This window comes from Trachurus japonicus, chromosome 19 (genome assembly GCF_045865225.1).
Source record: "Trachurus japonicus isolate A0001 chromosome 19, Traja_1.0".
NCBI classification, from domain to species: Eukaryota; Metazoa; Chordata; class Actinopteri; order Carangiformes; family Carangidae; genus Trachurus; species Trachurus japonicus.
In genome coordinates, this window is record NC_140925.1 from 19,063,456 (window position 1) to 19,085,943 (window position 22,488).

A 22,488-nucleotide genomic window follows, 5' to 3' on the forward strand; every position below is an offset into this window, starting at 1 on the left:
TGGCTTCATAGAAATAGTTTATGGGGTTTCACTAAAGATAAGAGTGCCAGATAAGATGGCCGGAAGCCACAGTGGTTATATGTTGTGTCTGATACACCTCCTCAATAGACCAAACTTGACCTCTGTGTTAAATTAAGGACGTGTGAAAGAGTGTAGGAGTTATGTTAAAGTCAGATCGTTTCAAGATTAAAGGTGCTCTGTGGTATTTATTTTTTTTCTCTAAATGTAAAAATGAATGTTTGCGTTTACAGAATAGATTGGTTTTGTCATTGAAATCGAACAAATGTGTGAATTATTGATTATAAAACCGATTTACAACTACTTTAGCACGCTAGCTAGTAGTCGCCTTCTTCCTCTGTTTTTCTTGGTAAGAATACTCTGCGTCTCTTGTGGCATTGCTGCCACCTGTAGATCAGTGAAGCCAGTAGGAGGGCTGATATCATGTCACGTGTACGTGCCAGATAACAAACAAAACATTGACTCACTGGAACATTTATAGCATGGTGCTGCTGCTGCTGCTGCTGCTGCTGTTGGCCAGAAACTCCACAGAGCAGTTTTCATTTCTGCCTCAGCAAGGGACACTTTCCAACTGTTTGATTCAGATAGAATTAAGTTTTCTGCCAAACTGAAAATTGCTGCTTTTCAATAGTTTTCCTGGTTGTGGTGAATAGTAGTATCCAAAGTATTCTAGGCTTTATACCGTTTATCAAGGTGATGGCGTGACACTTATTAGCACAGGGATTTGGGGATTTGGATGTGCTGTGAGTGAAAAATGTACAAAAACATCTTGCTCCAAAGAAGCCGGCAGTGAAATCAATTTTTTGAGATATAGCCTGACAGCCTTTTTACACTAAAACTAACACATGAAAGAAGGTTATTAAACCTGCTAAAAGACAAGTTTGCTGTGTCCAGACTGAGAGGACACACAGACACACAATTACAGGGAGCAACATCATCACACACACACACACAGTTGGACGCTGGGGAAGAAATATCTCCAGAAAGTGCAGGCTGGTACAGTATAATGGATCTGTTGCATCCCGGTGCTCCTGTCAGTGTCTGGGCCTCCGTGTGAGACACCAGTGATTGTGTGTTCAGTCTTGCAGCACGCTCTCCGTGGAAGGTTTAGCCGCAGTGTTTCTGCTTTAACGGCGCCACGCTGGGCGTGCGACACATTTATTTACAGTGTTTACGTGCTCCGAGAGACGCCGCTGCGAAAATTGGCGTCTTCACCCACATATCACATTTGCATCCCCACCGATCGGAGTCGGCGCCAAGAAATACTTGTGACAACTGCAGAGTCATTTGACGCAGGAGTGAATGTCGTTACGTCCCCTTTCACATTGATAGTACAAAGCTGGATGTCAGCTGTTTTTTTTTTTTGCCCAGTGTGAAAAGGGTTTAGAGTCAGTGTGACAGTGAAATAAAAATAGTCGTTAGAAGATAAGGTTATATTGAATAAAGTGTAATCAAATTTATAGAAATGTATTTTTACAGTGCTGTGAGAACCACTGACATGTGGCATGGTCCACATTTACATTTTTTGCTACCTGCTCATCAGGAGCACACATCACGTCCACAGAAATGATACGATGAAACACATTAAGCAACGACAGGCTTTAAGAATTCAACTTGTGTTCCTTGAACTTGAAGATAATTAGTATTCACTCCAGCCCTCCTTGTTGTCATCTGCCTTCCCGGAGCAGTGCAGCAGTGTGAAGGCAGTGGGAGCCAGTCCAAGGCCTTAACCTTGTATTGTTCCTGCCCTCTAGCATCTTTTCCATTCTCACCGACGTGTGAAACATTCGCCGCGGTCGGGCGCAGCGCAGCGTCGGGTCTCTCCGCTCGGCAGATGCAATCAAACTGCTGCTACCGTGCAGAGGATGAGCTCATGCGGGAGGACGTTAACAAGCTTTCCAAAAAGAATATTTCCATCATCGGTGCCAAGTGTAATGCCCGGAGAGTCTGAGAGACTTGTGTGAGTGGGTTCAGTAGCTGGGTGCGGGTCAGTGTAATCACATATGTCTCTGTCTTCGTGTGCCCACTTCCTCAGCCGGTGTGGGCTTCTCGTAGCATTCATTCCCTCATGTGTCTTGCTAAAATGGGTGTGTGTGTGTGTGTGTGTGTGAGGCTTAGCTGTGCCAGGCCCGGGGGTCTTTGGGGACAGTGACAAACTCAGACATGTTTAATCAGATCTAATGACACATGAGCGCAGCAGGATTAGCCCAGTTGGCTACTACTAAGAACTTGACTCTACGTCAGAGATCTTCTTCTTCTCCCTTTCTTGAGGCAACTTGAAACCTTAAATCCAACCTGTTTTCACTTTTACACAGGTTTACTGTTAAAGGTGGCCCCTTAATACATGACCTCTGAATCAGTGAATGCGCTCACAAACTGTGTGCCATGGTGGACTACTGTAAAGTCTGCAGAACAAGATTGGAAATGTGTGACAAGTATTCTTGTATTGCTCAAATAATGTGATATTCAATCAAAAATGTAATCAGTTGTAGTTATCTGGATATTGATCAGGTGAAATATCAATAATTGCTTTATTTTCTCTATATTTTTGTCATTGTGTGTGACATAGGGACAGAAAGATGACACATTTATTTCATTTGTTTTTATTTATTTTAATGGATAGGACAATAGAGAGACAGGAAATGGCGAGACAGAGCAACGAGGAATGACATGCAGCAGGGGGGCAACTGGTGGAATCGAACCTAGGCCGCTGCAGCCTCTGTATGTGGGGCACCACCTGCTATACCCACTGAGCTACATGATGCCCCAAGACATTCAATATTGGCAGATAATTGAAAAAAAGTGAACATCCAGATGTCTAAATTTAATATAACGAAGCGTGAAAACTTGACATTTTGTGACTTTCACTGTGACTCAGTCTCAGTCTAGCAGCAGGTTGACTTGAGATGACACCTAGTAACCAACAGATTGCAGGTTTGAATAGGAAGCACAGCGATAGTCGTTTCCTTTGATTCATGTTAAAGCAGCCGTCTCATCTCCCTCTCCCTCTCTCTCCCTCCGTGTTCCTTCGCTCTAACTTCGTTTGACTGCGGAGGCCGGTTTTGGCTGTGGCCTAGTATCCTAATAAAACTGCCCTGCCTTCTCATCCTTTTCTTAAATTAACCAAAATGGCCTTCAAACCTGATTTAAGCTCCAGAGTGTGTCCTGATCTCCTGAAGACAAAGACGGTTTTATGTTTCACCTCAGTTCTTTTTTGTTCTTTTTAAATCATCCATTAGCTTCTTACATTTGCAATATTAACTTAAACACATGTGGAATCAGGTTACTGTTGGTCAGATCAGATAACATATTTACATGCTCTGTAGTTATAACTTTTCTCTCCAATCTGCCATCATAGAACTTTTCTTACTAACTAAAATATTTAATATCCTTTCTCCAGTGATGGTTTTGTTTGTAACAGATAGTGACGCAAATGCAGAGCTTATGTAACGGTTATTGTGATTGGACTACCCATTTCTTCCTCCATACTTGTTAACTGTTTGGATAACTTTGTTTCATTTATTCAGAAGTGAAGTTGTTATCTCTTCACTATCATATGATTCGGTCCCCCCCCCCACTTCATCTCACAGCTTCCTCACCATTGCAGCTTTTCACACTTTTCTCACACACGGTTCACAAGCACCTAAGAGCGTGAGACTTCTTCTTTGGCTTTTTTGTCTTCCTCTCTGTAAAAATGACTTCAGTGATGGTCGACACTTTATCACTCTTAGCCGGTTATAAAAGCCATTTCAAGCAAACGTGGCCACCGGACTAAACGCGACGCAAGCTTCCATTTCGCTTGGCGTCACACCAAGAGGAAGAATGATGAGAAAAGGGGGAGTGCAGCAGGAGAGAATAAATAAATGAACTGTAGTGTCCTTGGTGTGGAAGGATGGAGCAGTGAGATGGAGAGAAAGTGTAAGATTCTCCTTCCCAGAATAAACCTCTCGGCATCTTATCCTGCACTGTGCCACGGCACGGTCAGCATGTCTGTGTGTGTGTTTTTGCATTTGTGTGTGCACTGGTCCAGGCAACACGTGAGTCTCCTAAGTGTTTGCTTGTGTGCTTGGCACCGGGGGGGGGGGATATTAATCTCTGAGCTGCTGCATGGGTGCAACATATACATGAAGTCCTCTGGCTCCGTTCAGGTCTGTGTGTTTATGCCGCTGAATGTGAGCTGACATGTTATTGCTTCCAGAGAAGAGGGAGTCTCCCGTGCCGCTCTGATCCCTCCAGATTTAGAGCACACACACTTGTAACTATAACAGAAGGGAGGCCGCAGGATCGCAGGCCAAGGATTTAGAGCCGGGGAGAACGACGTTTACTCACACGGGCTGTGACGTTAGTTCACGCGAATCGCAGCGTCGCCGCCCAGGAATCGGACCGTTTTGTCATAACAAACAGAGAGGGCTAACAACACAAACGGCGGCCGGGCTACGCAGGACGCTAACAGGCCGGCTAGCCCCGCGAGCACCAATGATGTCATTCTGTTAGTGGGGGAGGAACAGGTGCTGCTTGTCCTCAAAGTAGCAGACACAACCCTGGCCAGAAATGCTCGGGAAGCCTCAGTGGTGTGTTCCACTTCATGCATGCACACACACACACACACCGCTTCAGCAGCGACAGCTGGTGCATATAAAACAAGAGTCTCAGCTGAGTGGAGCTGAGCTGTCTGTCGGTGAAAATAGTATTTGGTATACCAGCAGCGCATGTACTCTTTCCTTTTTGATTTTATCAAACTGTGTGAACTCGAGGCCGAGACAATGAGAACATGTGTCGCACTGTCAGTTTAAAAATGGCAACAGGCTGTTGCTAAGAAGTACAGTGGAAGTGGAGTTCACTTATTGATCTGAGAAACAGCATCCAAACCACAGACGGTTCTCTGTTTTGTGTATTTCTGTCATAGTGATCTTTGAAGTTAGATGTCAGACTGAAGGTCGATCGAACGTCGCTTTTACTTCCCTTAGTTTCAACTGTGTCGCAAGAAACTGATACTGCAACATGTATGAAGAAATACGTTGCACTGGCTTGATCCTGCAGCCGTCCGTGCTTATATAATTCTTTTTGTAAACCTCTCCAGTTTTGACAGTTTCATTCATTCCTAAGTGTTTTGAAGTCTAACATGCAGGTTCTGAGGCTAGAGGCTGCAAACGGGGGATCAGTGGTGTGTTGTTTTGTTTTTCTTTAAAGGCACCAAGACGAGAACAACTGGGCAACACGATGCACAAGAAGTGAGACTTGGTGTGTGCAAGAGGGTCAAACATGGTCCATGTACTTTTGTCCAGTGCTGTGTTCCTTAAACTTGCATCGGCGTTATGTAACAAGCACTTCCTGTTTTGAAATGACGCCGCAATCAGCCCATATGCTCTGTTTTTTTTCTCTCTCCTCATCTCCACTCAGATCGTGACTGCTAAATTCTCATTGTTCTTTTTGCTTCTTCTGCTGATTTCTTTTTATCTTTTTTTTTTTCATATGCTGCATTTGCTCCGTGCCTCTCACTGGTTATGTGATGAATGGTTACTTTTTCTTTCATACACATCTCTGCACAGAATTTTAAAAAAAAAAGTCCAGAAACAGGAAGTATGTAGTACTCTGCTCACACCCTCTCTGTGCCCGCCTCCTCTGTAGCTTCTAAAAAAGCTGCAAAGAAGGGGGAAATGGGAGGATGACTTGGGTGCTAGAGAGCGCAGGTCCTCTTCATGTCAGAGCGGTTGCATCTGGGCTCCCCTTGCGTCGGTTATCCATCTGAATGTGGCAGATCAGTGGACAACAAGCGAGAATAAGGAAGCTTTAAGGGCTCAGAGCTCCGCCGCTGCAGCGTCTCGCTCTCACCGGGGCCGTTGACTGACTCTGTCTTCTCCTCTGTGTCCCCCCCCCCCCTCACCTCCTCTGTCTCCATGCAGTCCTCCAGCTCAAACTCCAGCAGAGACGAACACGAGAGGAACTGGTCAGCCAAGGGATCATGCCACGTAAGTCTCCTTTGCCCTTAAGTCTCTGTGATGCTCGGGGGGTGGGGGGTATGTGTCGGTGAGTCAAACAGCGCAGCGCTGTGCAACTTCCACAATGCGCCGTCAGTGCGGTTAGTTCCACTCGAACATATATACGTTTTGCAGGGTGATTCACAGGCAGAAAAAGGTCAAACTGAGACAGCCTCGCCTGAACATAGTTAATATATAGAAGATCTTAGTGTTACAACGCTTCATATACACCCATGCAGACAACTAGGGAAGTGTATCTGTGCCCGTGAGTCGAGATCGGAGTGTGTTAACTCCTTCCTGCTCCAGCATCAGACAGCATGTCGGATCCTGTCAAAGATTGATTGGGTTTGTTATATGATACCAACACTGACCTCTGTATATGGGCCATTGATCCACACAATGAATGGGCCTTGTTACACATATCATATCTGGTTATCTACGTCAGCAATACAAGACATGTCAGCAATTTGTAATTTTATCCGTCTGCCAGTGTTTGATATCAAAGAATCTTAAGTGAATATAATATAAAGGTTAAGACATTCAAGTACTGGCAGACAATGGCCTTATCTACATGCAATATCAGTATGAGTTTTGTGCTCTCTGTATGTGTTATATTCTGTGGCGTCTTTGCACCACTTTGTGTTATCAAACACAGCAGCTTCCTCTTCTTCTGTATCCACTTCCTGTTTCATGGTCCCACACATCATAAGAGGCGGAGACAAAGTTATTAAAAACTTTCTTTTCCCAACAGGCTTTTTTCAAGAAGGTTCTTTCTATAAAAAACAGAAAAGTACCCAGCATCCAGCTCCATACAGCACATATGGTGGCTAATCTTCTGTGACCAAGAGAGAGACACATGGAAGTAGAACAGCTCGCAGGGTTGCTGTTTTCCTGTTCAGAGCCTCATGTCGATCTTTGTTGTCTGCTGTTTGCTAATGGTAACATCTGACCCTGAATTAAGTGCTGTAAGTCCACTTAAAATAGATGAAGTAAGTAGGCAGGCTTGGTTTAGATAAAAGCATCAGGCACAAAAGAAAAGAGTGGGCTCTGAGATACAGGGCATGTTTCAGTGGGCAGCACGGAGTCTCACATTCGACTATTAAGTCGTTACAGTGAATATGTCCTGTCCTCCTTATGCAACAGGCCTCATGCCAGGCCATTAGCTGCCCTGGGATCAGTATGTACTGGTGGGATATTTCATTGTCTAGATATAGTTCTGTTGAGAGAGAGGGTAAAAACATAAAGGGACATGAGAGGTGATAAGAGAGTTATCAAAGACTGTGTTTGCCCCCCAACAAAGAGCACTTGTTTTGACTGTTGCCTTGAGACTGAGCAAAGGTAGAGCAAAGGCCCTTCAGCTGTCAAGGCCCCATGTTGAGTTATAGAACCGTAAAGATCATATGAACTGCTGACGGGAGAGGAGGGAGGGTGCGTTATCCTTATCGGCTTTCAGTGGAATCGTATCATGACGATACAAACGTAAACAGTCACCATAATTGTGACGTTATGGTGCAAACCTGTAGAGGACGCAGCCAGTTACTGGGAACTGATGAAGGGTGAGTTCCTGCTGTGGTATCGAATCCTCACACTCAGGTTTTTGCAGCAGTAGGTGGTGTGAATGAGAAACTTTCCACCAACCCTCTCTCTGTCTCTCTCTTTCTGTCTGGTCTAGATATTTTTGGTCAAGACACTTGACCTCCCGTCGCTGCAGTGATGAACTTAAGTCACTGCTGTCGTTCTGTGTCAATGTCTGCCACGTAAATGTAACGTAGGTTGATCCTGGGTACAAGGATACAGAAGAGAGTAATTGTGGAGGATTAGGTTAAAGAGATAGTTCAACATTTTGGCTAATTGGCCCATTGCCATAATCCCTATAGTTTTAGCAGTAGGTTTGTTACCTTTAATTGTCGGTGCAAGCTATTTTTAGAACAGCAGAGCAGCGACGCGAACTGCTCAGCTACCGCTACGGAGGCTCATGGGATTTCTCGGTTTCCCTCATCAAACTCATCAAATACACAATCCAACAACTCCAAAACGCTCTGGTGGACAAGTTGTGACCTGCACATTCACCACGCTATGAGATAATAACAGAACGTTGCGAGACAGAGTTGTTTTTTGAGGTAAATTCAAGCAAAACCGCTGATGCGTGTTCCCGTCAGGGGCAGTTTTTCAGCAAGCAGTCTCTGCGTTTGCCTTGAAAACAACTCTGTCTCGTAACATTCTGTTATTATCTCATAGCGTGGTGAATGTGCTGGTCACAACTTGTCCATGACAGCGTTTGAAATCCCATGAGCGTCCGTCGTGTAGCTCTGAGCAGCTCGTGGCTCGACTCTGCCATTCAACAATTAAAGGTAACAAATCTACTCCTAAAACTATAGGGATTATGGCAATGGGCCAATTTGCCAAAATGTTGAACTATCCCTTTAAATGTATAGAAATACGGGCGGACAAGCAATAACAATGCTCCTGTGTCTTTAGGTCGGTCATGTGATTCATCTGTGACATAATAGGTCAGTGTCAGGGTAGTTTTTGTGAAGGGCGATATCAGGTATCAGGTCATGATCTCACTGCTGAAAACAGATTTGAAAATACTCTGTATCCTTCTCTTCTCCTTGCGTCATTCATTTTCATTTCTTATTTAGTTTGTTGTCAAAGAATTCAGTTGTACAACAGCTGCAGCAGCTTGTAAGGAGCTCTGTTGAATCAATAGATCATTGCAGAAACACGTCTTTTTACTCGGCTTGTTCATCGGGGTAACCCTTTGTTTTGATTTCCCTGTGATTGTGTCTTTTGTTCACTGTAGCCAGATACACAACACAGGTGTTGTTTGGATTGTTCCTGTTAATTTCATAAGGATAGAGCAGAGAGTGATGTTCCTGTCACGAAGGCCAGCTGTTCAGACGCTTATTGTTTTACACTTGTGCAGAAACAGAATAAAGATGTCAATCATACCTAAAAACACGATATAACGTACAAAACAACAAGCAATAACAGAGGGAGTCGGTGGCAGCAGCTGCAGTGGAAGTGGAAATAGTAGAAGAGATTGAGACGCTGACAGTTACATGTCACCGTTCAAGAAAAGCTCGGTTTTTCCGTTTCCAGTTATGAAAAGTGTTGTCAAATGTATGTGCACTTTCCTCAGGTCACAGTAATTTCATCCTTTCATGTTTAACAGCTCCTTAGGTCCTGGAGGAACTTGCCCTAGAATCAGTTTCACAAAACACCGTAGAAAGGTTAAATGCATGAACAGAATCAGTGAATGGTCAAAAACAGCCAATAGGAGGCAAGAAATACGAGTCACAGCAGACGATAGTGACGGGATCAGCTGACTGGCCGCTTAGTTTTTTGTTGTGATCTGGACCGTTTGGTTATATCACAGTCGGTATGTGGGTCTTCTTCTTTCCAAGTCGAGGGGGTTGTGACATAGGAATGCCTCCCACCCCCACCCAGTCATCTGTGGCACACACACACACAGTCGACGCCCCAGGCTGTAGCCAGAATGTCCACGCTCACACACCCCTGGGCACAAATTTCACCAGCTCTTGACCAATCAAACCATCGCTCCGTTACATCATTGTAACTGCCACTGTCCTCCGAGTATCCTTCCCCAAATAGAGCAGACTGCTTTGTTTGAGACTGTTAAGCTTCTCCTTTATATTTGAAATGGTAAGGTTATATGTTAAAAACTTTTATGAATTTTATTAAAAAGAAAAAAAATCAAATATTCTTTATTCAGTTTAGAAAGAAACTGTGACCAGGCCACATCCTCTGATGTTAAAAGTGAGAATAAACTTTATGCATGGTACAGATTCAACTACAATTCAAAGCGATTTTATTTTTTGTTGTTGTTCTCAGTTGTGTTTTTAAAAGCAGCCAAACACAGGCCACAACTGACTCGCTAAAAATATCAAAATATCTGTTCTTACTCACAGACACACACAGCACATAGACATTTACGCCCCCGCCCACATACATTACGGCCAGTGATGAATGTAGATGTTTTTTTTGCGAGCAGCGGTCCATCCATCAGTCCACATACACACTCTTCCTCTGTCTTCATGGTACTTTTTTAAAATTTTTATACTGGACATCAAGAATTGACTCCCAGGCTCAGTCCATCTATCAGACTTAACGCAGACAATTGGCCTTTGAAACAATGTGTGTTGTCTGCTACGGAAAAGTCAGCACACAGAGGGAGAAGTATACATATAACTTATCATAAAGCATCCCTCTTTCCAGGCTGTTAGAGTATGTAAGACTTGAATCAAGTATTCGATAAGTGAAAAGATTTTGCTACATTGATGCGGTTGTGTTTGTTGGAGTTGGTGCCGCTGGAAAATACTTAGAATGTCGGAAAAAGCGTATGGAATAATGTGAGCGTCTGAGCTCCCACAGCGGAGTTCGGTTACAGTTTGGCCGATGAAACTGCTGAGTTAGGGTTTGGTCACGGTTACAGTGGAGGTATGGCTGACTGTTTGCTCCTATGAAAGCGTAACTCACCTAAAAAGCCTGCACCGCTGTTTTTCAGCTGCTTCGATGTAAAAAAGCCACAGGGATCTAAACAGCACAGTAACAAGAAAAACAACTTTGGTTTTGAATTTTCATAGCGATAACAGATTTGCCTCCACTGCAGAAAAAGTGTGCGCACACAGCAGCACGCCGCAGAGGCCGATCAGAGTGTGTGCTTCTCTGTGTGTGTGTGTGTGTGTGTGTGGTTTAGAATAGCCATCTTGACCTTCTCATCTGCAGCCTCTTCTGCTTTGAGTCTGTCTTCCTCTATAGCTTTTTCTGTTCTCTCAGAGTCCCCTGCTGAAAAGAGCATCACGACACAAGGCTGTGCGATTCTGTGCCACGCTCATCTCTCTCTCCGTTTCCCTCCCTCCCTCCCTCCATCCCTTTCTCCATGCAGCACTGAAAAGCCCGGCAGCCTTTCACGAACAGCGGAGGAGTCTGGAGCGAGCAAGGGTGAGTGTCTTAAGCACAGTGATGGATTTATGTGGAGTAAAATGTGCTTGAAAACACTCGTACTGTGTAAAAGAGCATAACACAAAGCAGGAATTGAATTCTAATGTTAGCGCAGACACTTATTTGCTTACAGGAAGCAAATCAAAACCTTGGAACCAAACAAACAGTATTAAAGCAGCACATCTATGTTATATGAAGCCACATGAACTGGCAGGGTTGTATTAGTTCAGACCTGCTCCAGCCTGCAGCCTACAACATGCATGTCTCACTCTATAGCTTATTGATACTTTGCAGTACTTCGTGTTAGCGTTGAGAACCATCCATTCAAACAAAGAAAAAAAAAAAAGCACCAGATCACACTGCTTATTAGTTGATTTCTGGGAAGTGTAATGCTGAGACACGGCAAAAATGTGTGATCAGTAGCAGTTTATCGAATGGTAAGAGCGTTTCTTCTTTCTCTTCCTCCTGCCTCTTGTCTTCCATTCGCTGCCCCGCCCTGACATGTGCGTCTCTTTGTCTCATCCCCCAGACCGAGGACTATCTGAAGAGGAAGATCCGGAGTCGTCCCGAGCGCTCCGAGCTCGTCAGGATGCACATCCTGGAGGGTAAGTTTTTACCTGCAAATGGAGCTGCGCTGTCGGCGAGAACAAAAGCGCAGAGTAGGAAGAAAGGTGGACATCAGATGCAGTGCTCCAGATGTGGGGCTTTTTTTTTTTTTACACTGGTGAAACATGGAAGTGACGACTCAAAGAATGTGGACTATGTCATTACAGGTGTCAGGCCAATGTGTGTGAGGATCATGAATGAATAGGAGATGTGAATATTTGCTTTTCAAGTCGATTTACAGTGTGCGCCCCTAAACTTTCTGCTTGCACAATTTTAGGTTAGGTGCCACTGTGCTGTGAGTAAAAACAGTTAGTCTGGAGCCCTGAGATGAAAAGTTAGAAACCTTTTTAAAAGGAACCATATAACAAACGAAACGGAACAATTCCAAGTGATGAGGTTACTGTATAGTTCCTACTTGGTTGCTGTAAGTTCTTATAAGCGACATCGACCTCTGAGTCAGATATGAGGCCTTTTCCAGTTCAACTTGTTGCCCTAGAATTTGTTATATTGCAAAACCAGTTAATGCAAAGTAGAAGATATATTTTCATTTGCGAGAAGCAGCTTTTGGTTTAGATCTATTCTGAATCAGGAAGTGCCAAAAAAAGGCCCAAAACACGATATCTGTGATCTCAGGAAAACCAGCTTCCTGTATCTGTACAATATTTCATCTACAGTGTTGATTTATATCCCTCAGATACTAAGCGCTTCCCATGGGCCGTTTTTCCCGATGCTGTACACCCAAGTGATTCGTTTGATTAATAAATTTGCGTGTATGCATGTTGTCGTGTTGTCTCCTACACAGAGACGTCAGCAGAGCCGTCCCTGCAGGCCAAGCAGCTGCAGCTGAAGCGAGCGCGACTGGCCGACGACCTCAACGACAAGATCTCGCACAGGCCGGGGCCCATCGAACTGGTTCACAAAAACATCCTGTCTGTCACCTGCCCTGTGCACTCGCCGCTGCTGGGTGAGTAAACACACACACACACACACCTTACCACAGTCGGCCGCACCCCTTGCAGAATATGGGCCGACTTGTTATCTGTACCGCTGTAAAACGGCATTAGAACATGAGCACAGGCTGAGATAAAGCAAGAAAAACACACCCAACACAACTCTATTCTAATCCATTATGGTGTTCAAAACAAGCCGGTGCAGGAATGCACACCTTTACGCAGCGTTTTGTAACACTCACAAGCACAAATGCAGGATTTATAAACACTTACACACAACCTTATGGCTCCTAAAGATGCATTCAAGTATTGCCTCACGTATACGCTGTCTGCTCGCTGATTCATTGGGTCATGCAGGTCAGGGGATGAGTGGAGATGTTGCAACATGCTCACCTCCGTTATTTCATTGCCACCGTACCATTGATTTACGTTGATTGCGAACACACCTTAACCTGAGTAATTACAACATTTAGGAATCCTCACACACTTAATACAATATTTCCAGGGTGAGTGTTCAAACACACACTGCTTAGTAGTTCAGGTTGCGTCATTCCAGTAGATGTGATAATAAAAAGTCAACCGCACAGAAATGACACAACACCATTGTTTGGACACAGTCCTGTTTTGAAACTTGGTTACTTGGACATAGCTTCTCTAAAATTGCTCATCCCTCTTTTGCAATCTTCATCGCTGTAACAGTGTTACACACTGTGGTCTGGGAGAAGTTTGATTCATGAGCCGTGGTCACTTTTTTTTTATTGACCACAGAAGAAAAAAGCAACAAAGATGCCACCGTGACTCAGTTGAGCTGAAACTGAAAACTTTATCTGCTCTGTCACAGATTCTCCAAAAGGAGAGAGCTCGTCTTTGGATGAAGACAGCAGTGACGCTCTGTCGCCGGACACGCTGACCAACCATGACTCTCCCCTGAGCGCGGTCCCTCAGCTGTCCCCCTCCGACGCGGTCACACAGAACGGGGAACTGTCTCCCACACAGGTAGAGAGTCACTTAAAGGTTCATGTTATCAGAACAAAATTCAAATTTGCAGTCATGCCATTAACCAGTTATGTTTTCCTCAGTTTGCTCAGCCTCCTCCTCCACCCCCTCCACCACCTCCTCCACAGGTGAATGGGTCACCCGCCACCCCACCCCCAAAATTGACAAATGGAACGACGGTGACCTCGGCAAACTCCCGTCTTACAGGACACATCAAGGTGTGTGAATGCTGGTTGTTTTCTGCACACAGAGTCACTGAGAATTAGGTTGTTTCAAACTAAACATCTTGTAGATTTGATGACAAGTGAGTAAATACGACCTCGATCTGATCTGTATTTGTGGTGCAGCTATAAGTGTCTAACCCCTCCCTCATGTCTTCCTTTCCTCACTTCCCCCTCCTCAACCACATTTCTCACACTCTGTCAACAGTCTCAAGCTAAGTCGTCTTCAGATCGTCCCCCACAGAGACCCAAGAAACCAAAGGACAACAAACCCAAGGTCAGCATGCTTTGTGTTTCATTTCATTTTCACTTTGACAGGCAGTGACGCATGATTTTATGGCTTTGATGGGTAAGTGACATGGAGGAACAGTAGCATTGTTTTCTCGTGACACCAGTTCAGCTGTTCAAGTCATCATGTGGTCCTAACTCCATCACCTACCTCTATAACGTTAATAAAAGATGTGGTGACAGGTTTCATAGACTCTAAACTGAACACCCACAACGTTTTCACATTTAACAATCCCATCCATCAAAGAAGAGGAAGAGATACTGCTCAGTTCAACAGAGTAAACACTTGCTCTTTTGTTCTAGTTATGCTCTTTCCATGAAGACCTGTTGAATACGCATGCTGGTTTTTCAAAGGTTCTTTCAGCATTTTCTAGGAATATCCAGTGTTATCTACACAACAAGCATCCCTCATTAAAGAGACCCCAAGGAGTTTGCTTTTGGTTATCAAAGAGTCTCATTAATGTGGATGAATCTACGTTACCCACACTTGTTAATGGGTCTATTTTCGATAAATATATCGTTTTGTCTTTATAGTTATTTTGATATTATTATTTAGTGGTCGACTCGCCCAGCATTTCCTAGTTTCGGTTTCCCGGACGCTGCCCCCAGGGTCATGGGAATAACGCTGCCGGATCACTAGTTGGCATCGTTTATGGTCGGAATTACGACGGTATCTGATCATCCTCGAACCTCAGACTTTCATTCTTGATTAATGAAAACATTCTTGGCAAATGTTTTCGCTTTCGTCCGTCTTGCGCCGGCCCAAGAATTTCACCGTGCGCACTGAGGCTCATTGGAAATGTAGTGTGAAAACACTTCTGCTTTCCGAAAGTCCTCGTAGTCCCTTTAAAGACATCGTACAGTGTAAAAGCATTAAAGAGTGGAATTGTCATTTTAACCGTCCTCTTCATCTGGGTGTAGGTGAAGAAGCTGAAGTACCACCAATACATCCCTCCAGACCAGAAGGCAGATAAGGAGCGTCCACCGCAGATGGACTCGTCCTACGCGAAGCTGCTCCAGCAGCAGCAGCTCTTCCTGCAGCTGCAGATCCTCAGCCAGCAACAGCAGCACTACAACTACCACACCATCCTCCCTGCACCGCCCAAGTGAGTCCCCCACGGTGTTGATAGTAATAGGAAAAGATGTTTCCAAAACGATCCATCGCTGGGATTTTCATACTTGATTGTTTTCTGTCTCCCTTCAGGCCTCCGACTGAGCAGCCCCCGACAACCAACTCTGGCCCCTCCCCCTCGCGCAGCACTCCCACGACAACAACCATGGCCTCCTCCAATCAGAGTGGGAATGCACGTCAGGGCCAGACAGCGGGAGCCAAACCCGGCACTCTGCCAGCCAACCTGGATGAGTTCAAAGTAATTTATAGACAACTTGACTCAGAAATGTACTTCTCAAGAATGGATACTTGTTTTCATTAAGAGAACTGACTTAAATTAGTAGAATAAATTATAAATAGTGATAGCAGACATTACACAGACTGTAACTGTCTTCTAAAAGTCCAACGTATGATAAGGGGACATCTGACTATGAAATCATGTTTTCTGACCTATCAGTCGTTTTGCTCTTTCACTTTGAGTCAATGGTGGTTTGGTTTCTCATCAGGTCGCTGAGCTGAAACAGGAACTGAAGTTACGTGGTTTGACCGTGTCAGGCACCAAGAATGATCTCATCGAGAGGCTCCGCAACTACCAGGAGCAAAATGGCGGAGGCGGCACGACGGTTTTGAAAAACGGCATGTTGCCGCCCAGCCAGCAGGGCGTCGGCTCGGCCTCCAGTGGCATCGTATCCTCACCAACAGCCACCGCCGCCCCTGACGCCCAGCCAGGAGAGTGTGGTTTTAAGTTAGCTCTGTCCTCATTGGCTCACGCGGTCCCTGGGAGGGTCATGCGTTTCGGCAGCACCAGCTCCAGCCCTCCCGTGTCGCCCACTCCGTCTGAGAGGTCGCTGGCCGGTATGAGTCCAGACGAGACGAGCTGTAACGGAGACATGTTTGGAGAGATGGTGAGAGCTTTATGTAAAGCAGATGTTTGTTAACAGCATTGATTACAAAGTCGATAGACTTGTGCAGATGTTGACTAACTCCTACCCTGTTTTTAATGCACATCATTAACATACACAAACAAATAAAAAAAATTATAATTTCCATATAGGGCAAGGAGGCATCCTCCCCTCCTACATCCTTCTTTCATCCTTCATTCAAATTTTTCTTTCTTATTTTTAGAATTATTGCTGTTATTATTGCTATTATTATTACTGTAATTATTGCTGTCTAGCTATTGCTGTCACAACTATTATTATTAATATTATTCATATTTATGTTATGATTAATGTTATTATTAATATATGATATTATTATTATTATGACCAATATTACTATTATTATTCCTTAATTTCTTTCTTTATTACTGCTATTACTGTCATGACCACCATTTATATTATATATTATATTTGAATTACACACGCACACATACACACACACCTTGTTCACACTTTGTATAAACACTGATGTATGTCCACTATGTTGTTTGTCTTGTATTTCACAGTAAAAAGGAAAAAACAACATTGACTAAGTTCCTTTGAAGCGTTTTCTAACATCCTCTTCCTGTTTTGTTGTCCTTCAGGTGAGCTCTCCCCTTACCCAGCTCACCCTACACCCGTCTCCTCAGCACCCATCGAACATCTCTCCACTCTCACAGCCTCTCTCTAAGGTCAAGGAGGAGACCCAGAGCGCATGCAGCCAGGCCAAGTCTTCAGCCGCCTCAGGCCAAACTCCTGAGTCCCTGCCGGCCTTGGCCATGGACACGTCCTCTTTGGACAAGGACCAGATGCTCCAGGAGAAGGACAAACAGATTGAGGAGCTGACCAGGATGTTGAGGCAGAAGCAGAGACTAGTGGAGACCCTCAGGTCCCAGCTGGAGCAGGGCAAAATGGCGGGTGGAACAGTCGCGGAGAAAGAAGGAGGCGAGAAGAGCAAAACGTGCCCAGAGGTGAAACTCCAGACTCTAATAAAAGCCTCAGCCATTCAACCCCCGATTCTCCCTAACGGCGTGGTGGTGAAGGTGAAGAAGGAGGTGGAGTCCGAGGAAGAAATGGAGGGGATAACGGAGGAGGCCCTGGGCAAGAAGCTGGCCCAGCCGATGCAGTGTTCACAGGAGACTCTGCTGAGGCTGCAGCAGATTCACCGGCTGCAGGTCCAACAGGCCGAGCAGCAGAAACAGCAGCTACAGCAGCCCAAACTGCCGCAGGGCCAGGTGCAGCTGCAGAGGGCACCGGAGGCCAAAGCAAACCCTCAGAAACAACAACAACAACAACAACAACAGCAGCAGCAGCAGCAGCAAAAGAAAGAAGCTCAGATCCTGCTCCAGCAGCAGCAGCACCTCCAGCAGCTCATCATCCAGCAGACCCAACAGAAGCAGCTCCAGGCCCAGCAGAAGTTAGCGCAGCAGAAACTGGCCCAGCAGAAACTGGCCCAGCAGAAACTGGCCCAGCAGAAACTCACGCAGCAGAAACTCACGCAGCAGAAGCTCGCGCAGCAGAACCAGCTCAAACAGACCCAGGGCCAGGTCCAGCAGAGCCAGCAGAAGAGCCAAGTCCAGCTGAAGCAGGTCCAGGTGCAGATCCAGAACCAGACGGCGGCGAGCCAGAAGCCGGCGACTACGACCCTGACCCAGCAGAGGAAACAGCAGAAGACTCAACACAGGCAGCAGCAGAAACAGCAGACGGCAACCGTTGCCACGCAACAGGTGATCACCCCGACCAACTTTAACACAGTCATCAACCCTCACTAGAATTTTTAGTTTCAATAGACTGTAACCTTTTTCCCATTTATTTATTCATTTAGTTATTATCATTACTACTACTACTATTTTATATATATATATTTTTTTTTTAATTTACTTCATTTATTTTAATTTCTATTTTTTATTTTTTTTATTTCTCTACCTCGCACAAGGTATGTTAATATTATTTCTTTACTTTGTTGAAATTATTGTTAGGTCAAGGTGAGGTCATTTTAGCCACCTCACAGCTAAAATGTCGATATGTTGAAGTTTCTTGGTGTTAAAATATCATCAATGGTAAAATGGAAAAACGTCCTGTTTGATTCCCAGGTGACTCCGGTCTTCATCAACCAGCAGAACGGCACCCAGATCCACACTCAGGCCATTTCACTAGACCTCCTCAAGGCCAACGGCACGCCCACACTGGTCACCGACAGCAACGGCAACCACTACCTGATCGCTCTCACCAGTCAAGCCACAGAGAGTCAGAACGGAGTGTCCCCATTGGCCAAAACCAATGGACGCATCACACTGCAGGTACAGTACAATGTTGATTCTTTGTAGGACTGAACTGTGTTGATGTGTGATGGAGTATTTATGTGTATTGTTGTTGTTTTTCAGAGATTGCAGTCGACTCCAAGTAAACTGCCCAGCAATGACAGCCAATCAAAAGAGCAGCCAGAGGCCGAGCCTGTGAGCCAGCCAATCAAAAAGGTACGATCCATACTCAGCATGTGTTACCATCAAATACACCTTGTTATTATTTAGTAGTGCACAATTTAATAGTCTCACATTAGCCACCTTCTTTTAGGTGTAAGTTTTGAATGATCTTGCTCAAAATCTCCAGACGCTAAAATTATGTCACTTAATAAAACTAGATTTGTAGGCTTATATTCCTTTCTATATTTCTTTCTTTCAATGGTCAGAAAGGAGCAGGATCTAAAAGCCACCTATGTGAATACATACACATAATTTATTGTTAATGGTTTGGTTTTCTTTTCTTTTTTTTTAAATCAAATCCACAAATTTCTTTCTTTCTTCCACAACCACATCATAGGTGTATCTTGAACATATACACATATAAAGCATATGTATGATGATATATTATTATGACATATCCTGATGAACACAATAACATTCAAGAACAGGCTGACATAAAAACTATCCCTAACTATGGACAGTTTTTATTATGTCCAAAATTGTATTTTTACTCCTAACAACTTACCTTAAATGTCTCATATAATATCATGATTAAAGGATGTGATTGGCATTCATCAGCTCCTTTTGTCTATGGGTGTCGAACCTGACAGTAGAACCTTAAATATGTCCGACTGTGTGTGCACATCGGAAAAAATATTAATAAAACCAACTGTAATGCAACAGCAGTAACATCCCTCTGCCACAGAGGGTCGCCACTCACACAGTTAATGAAAATCATGAGGAATCATGAGAAAAGCAGCTTGTTATTCAGATGTATTGCTTCACGAGCCAATCACAACTGAGTATTTAACATATCTTCTCGTCCCTGTGTCTCCCCTCAGGGACAGAAGGCGGGGCTGCACCTAGACACCAACGGCGTCCCCCAGCCCAGCCTGCCAGCCACAGCTCCGCCCAACCTGCAGCCCTTCTTCGACGACATGTCGGACAGCGAAAGCCAAAGCAGTTTAATCTCGTCTCTGAAGGTAACACCACAGCCGCCGCCTCCGCCTCTACCTCCTCTGCTCTTGGGAGCTCCCGTCGTCATGTCGACCTTACTGCTCAGTCTGCCGCTCCACATGTTGTCAACTTCATTAACCTTTTTTCTCCTTGTTTCTCCCTCTTTTCTTTTTCATTTCATCACTTCATCACTCCATCCTGGCAGGGAGAGGAGGTGTGTCCGCCTTACGACCGGCACACACTGTTCACCCCTCCCTCTCCCAAACCCAACACCTCCCTTCCTACTCAACGCTCCAAAGTATGTCTTCTAGCATGTCTTTTCTTTCCCTCTTTTCTTTATTGTCCTTCTTTTTTGTCTGTCTCTCCATTTCCAAACTTTATTGTGCACATTTTACTGAACTTTGAAATGTGTCTGACTTAAAGTAACAACCTCCTGTGAAGTCATCATCTTGATATGTTTTCTTTTCTGTGTTTTGTTGTGTCCTTTTAATTTACTGACTGTGTTTCCCATAATGCTCCAGACATTTCACAGAAAGTTGTTGTAAACTTTCACTCAGACATCAGACATCTGTAGACAAAATGAACTGGTGGTTATTCAAGTGTTTCATGTCAAGAGAAAGTGAGAATCACATAGCAACAGTCAGAAACTAACCAGTCTGCTGTTCACTGTGAGAGAAGAAAAGCCTGTAATGAGAACTTTTCAGCTTTAGATGCACATGAACCATGACACTAAAGTAGGTGGAAATCCCTAAACACGCAATATCGGCACTTTGAAGACGTAATATAAGATTTAAGTAAAGAAGTAAATGCCCCCTCATGTTTTTTTTAAATACCTCCACATCCTTCTTGAGACCACATACGTACATCATAAATTGAATATTTTTTTAGTTTCTATATGAGACGTTTAGGGGAGGTGGGAAGTTAGTGCACCGACAAACTCATAATGAAGCAGTGCTGTGGTTTAAAAGGTTTAGGAACTGCTGATTTAGATAAAGTCAAACAGGCTGCACACTGTATTGTAAATGTGCTGTAATGGGATGTCCAGTTATTCAATGAAATAAGAAATAAATCAAGGTAAAATGCAAAATGCAGAGTTTATCTCTATTTAAAAACGTGGAGTTTGTCTATGGTGCATTGTGTCTGTGTGCTTTGTGCTCTTGTTGTCTATGGACTCATGTTTCCCTCTCTGTCTGTTTGCAGGAGAACGGTGTGAACAGTCAGCACATGGACGACCTGTTTGACATCCTGCTGAAGAGCGGAGGTAACGACCCGTCGTCACCGTGGACACGAAGACGTCCCGAGTCTGTCGTCCCCGGCACTGACCAGATTTTCTCTCTCTGTCCTCCCTCAGAAATCCCCGGCTTCAAGGCCAACCCGGACCCTTCCCTCGCCCCCCTCCACTCCGACCCGCCCTCCCCGTCCTCTCCCCCGTCTCCCCTCCACCTCTCCCCTCCCACCCCCACCTCCCCCCTCATCTCCCCTCAGCCCTCCGTGGGCGAGCCCTGCGCGGGCAGCGGGCGCCTGGAGGACTTCCTGGAGAGCACCACGGGGGCCCCCCTGCTGGGCGTGGAGCCCGACGGCGGCCTGACGCTGATCGACGACCTGCACAGCCAGATGCTGAGCACGCACAGCATCCTGGACCACCCCCCCTCCCCCATGGACACGTCCGACCTGGGCTTCTCGCCCCACTCCGCGGGGTTGGACTTTGGCGACGCCGCCTTGGACAGCATGGACTGGCTGGACATCTCCATGGTGGGGAGCGCCAGCGGAGGAAGCGGCGGCGGGAGAGGGGGAGGAGGAGGAGCCGGCGAAGGAGACGGAGGGACGAGTCTGGCCCCGCTGGCGCCGCACACTCCGCCGAGCGTCTTCTCGGCCGATTTTCTGGACAGCACGGACCTGCAGCTGCACTGGGAGTCGTGTCTGTAGCTCGGCGCGCACAGACGGACACACACTCGCTCACACTGTGTACAGGCTCTGTCTTTATTTCATGCACATACAGAAACCTTCTCTATGCTGTCTCTACCACTGCAGGGGTCACTGGCACATGCAAATACACGCACACACACACACATTTACACAATTTACCCTGTCTTTCACTGGCTGTTACTATATGCAGGATGAGGTGGACAAAACATAGATATTAAATTCATAGAGAAGACTTGAATAGGTGGGACTGAAGTGGACTTTGAATTTTAATTCTATGGGGATTGGTACAGGAGACTGTAACATCCCATCTTCTCCAGTATAACCAGGTTAATTGAACCAGCAGAAAAACTGTAGGTCACTGTAATAACGTCATTTCAACCCTTGGAAAACGGTTTGACAGACGAAAGTTGACGAGGAGCCGTCGTTGGCTCCTGGAGGAAAAAAAAAAAGCAGAGTGTGTGTGTCAGTGCCTCCTAAACTTTGCACTTATGCTGAATCTGATTGGTTTAAAGGGGGGGAGTTCAGGCGGACGGCTGAAGTGTCAGCGCTGCGTGGTGATGCTGATTGAACGCTACAGTGTGCTGTACTGGTCAGTTGATGGTGTGAAAACAAACGGCACAGTCGGTGGTCTCATCATCTCACCGTGGAAACCTGAACCCCGCCCACACTAGTCAAAAAAAAGCAAAAACAAACAAAACAAAAAAAAAAGAAACCAACCGTCATTGGTTGACAGTTGCTATTGAAATGAACCATATCAGTGGCAACAGTTTGAATTGAAGCCTCATTGGAGGTTGCGTATTATTGGTAACATTATGGTAGACCACTATGTATTGCTGTATATGGGGTGTATATTATCAATTGTCCATATGACTATTTTTCTTTGCTGGTTGCTTTAGAGTCGAGCTGGCCGGCTGGGGAACATACGGTGAGGGCGGGGCTTCCAAAATCCTTGGACCTTGTCATTTTTTAAAGAAAAAAAGTTAAAAAAATAAAAATACTATAAAAAACTCGAAGGTGTGTCTGTTTTTCTTTTGCATTCACAGCACAAAATAAATCATATAGCATGTAAATGTGTCAAAAGACAATTAAG

The 22,488-nt window shown here is 45.0% G+C and overlaps 1 protein-coding gene across 9 annotated transcripts in view; it reads left to right on the forward strand.

Moving 5' to 3' along the window:
• Positions 1 to 22,411, forward strand: part of mrtfab (myocardin related transcription factor Ab) — a 45,042-nt gene extending 22,631 nt beyond the window's left edge. For 5 of the 9 annotated variants that reach the window (XM_085761934.1, XM_085761930.1, XM_085761938.1 and 2 more), the window contains 17 exons: positions 5,922 to 5,987; positions 10,906 to 10,961; positions 11,491 to 11,566; positions 12,370 to 12,531; positions 13,359 to 13,513; positions 13,597 to 13,731; positions 13,943 to 14,011; positions 14,944 to 15,128; positions 15,227 to 15,392; positions 15,640 to 16,038; positions 16,659 to 17,780; positions 18,147 to 18,353; positions 18,438 to 18,530; positions 19,358 to 19,498; positions 19,678 to 19,770; positions 20,673 to 20,733; positions 20,824 to 22,411. In XM_085761934.1, coding sequence (XP_085618060.1) covers positions 5,922 to 5,987; positions 10,906 to 10,961; positions 11,491 to 11,566; positions 12,370 to 12,531; positions 13,359 to 13,513; positions 13,597 to 13,731; positions 13,943 to 14,011; positions 14,944 to 15,128; positions 15,227 to 15,392; positions 15,640 to 16,038; positions 16,659 to 17,780; positions 18,147 to 18,353; positions 18,438 to 18,530; positions 19,358 to 19,498; positions 19,678 to 19,770; positions 20,673 to 20,733; positions 20,824 to 21,398 — 3,761 coding nt within the window. In that variant the 3' untranslated portion in view covers positions 21,399 to 22,411. Of the gene's footprint in view, positions 1 to 5,921; positions 5,988 to 10,905; positions 10,962 to 11,490; positions 11,567 to 12,356; positions 12,532 to 13,358; positions 13,514 to 13,596; positions 13,732 to 13,942; positions 14,012 to 14,943; positions 15,129 to 15,226; positions 15,393 to 15,639; positions 16,039 to 16,658; positions 17,781 to 18,146; positions 18,354 to 18,437; positions 18,531 to 19,357; positions 19,499 to 19,677; positions 19,771 to 20,672; positions 20,734 to 20,823 lie in introns of all 9 variants that reach the window. The other 4 variants (XM_085761932.1, XM_085761937.1, XM_085761935.1 and 1 more) reach the window with 1 other exon arrangement.
• The last annotated feature ends 77 nt before the right edge of the window (positions 22,412 to 22,488 follow it).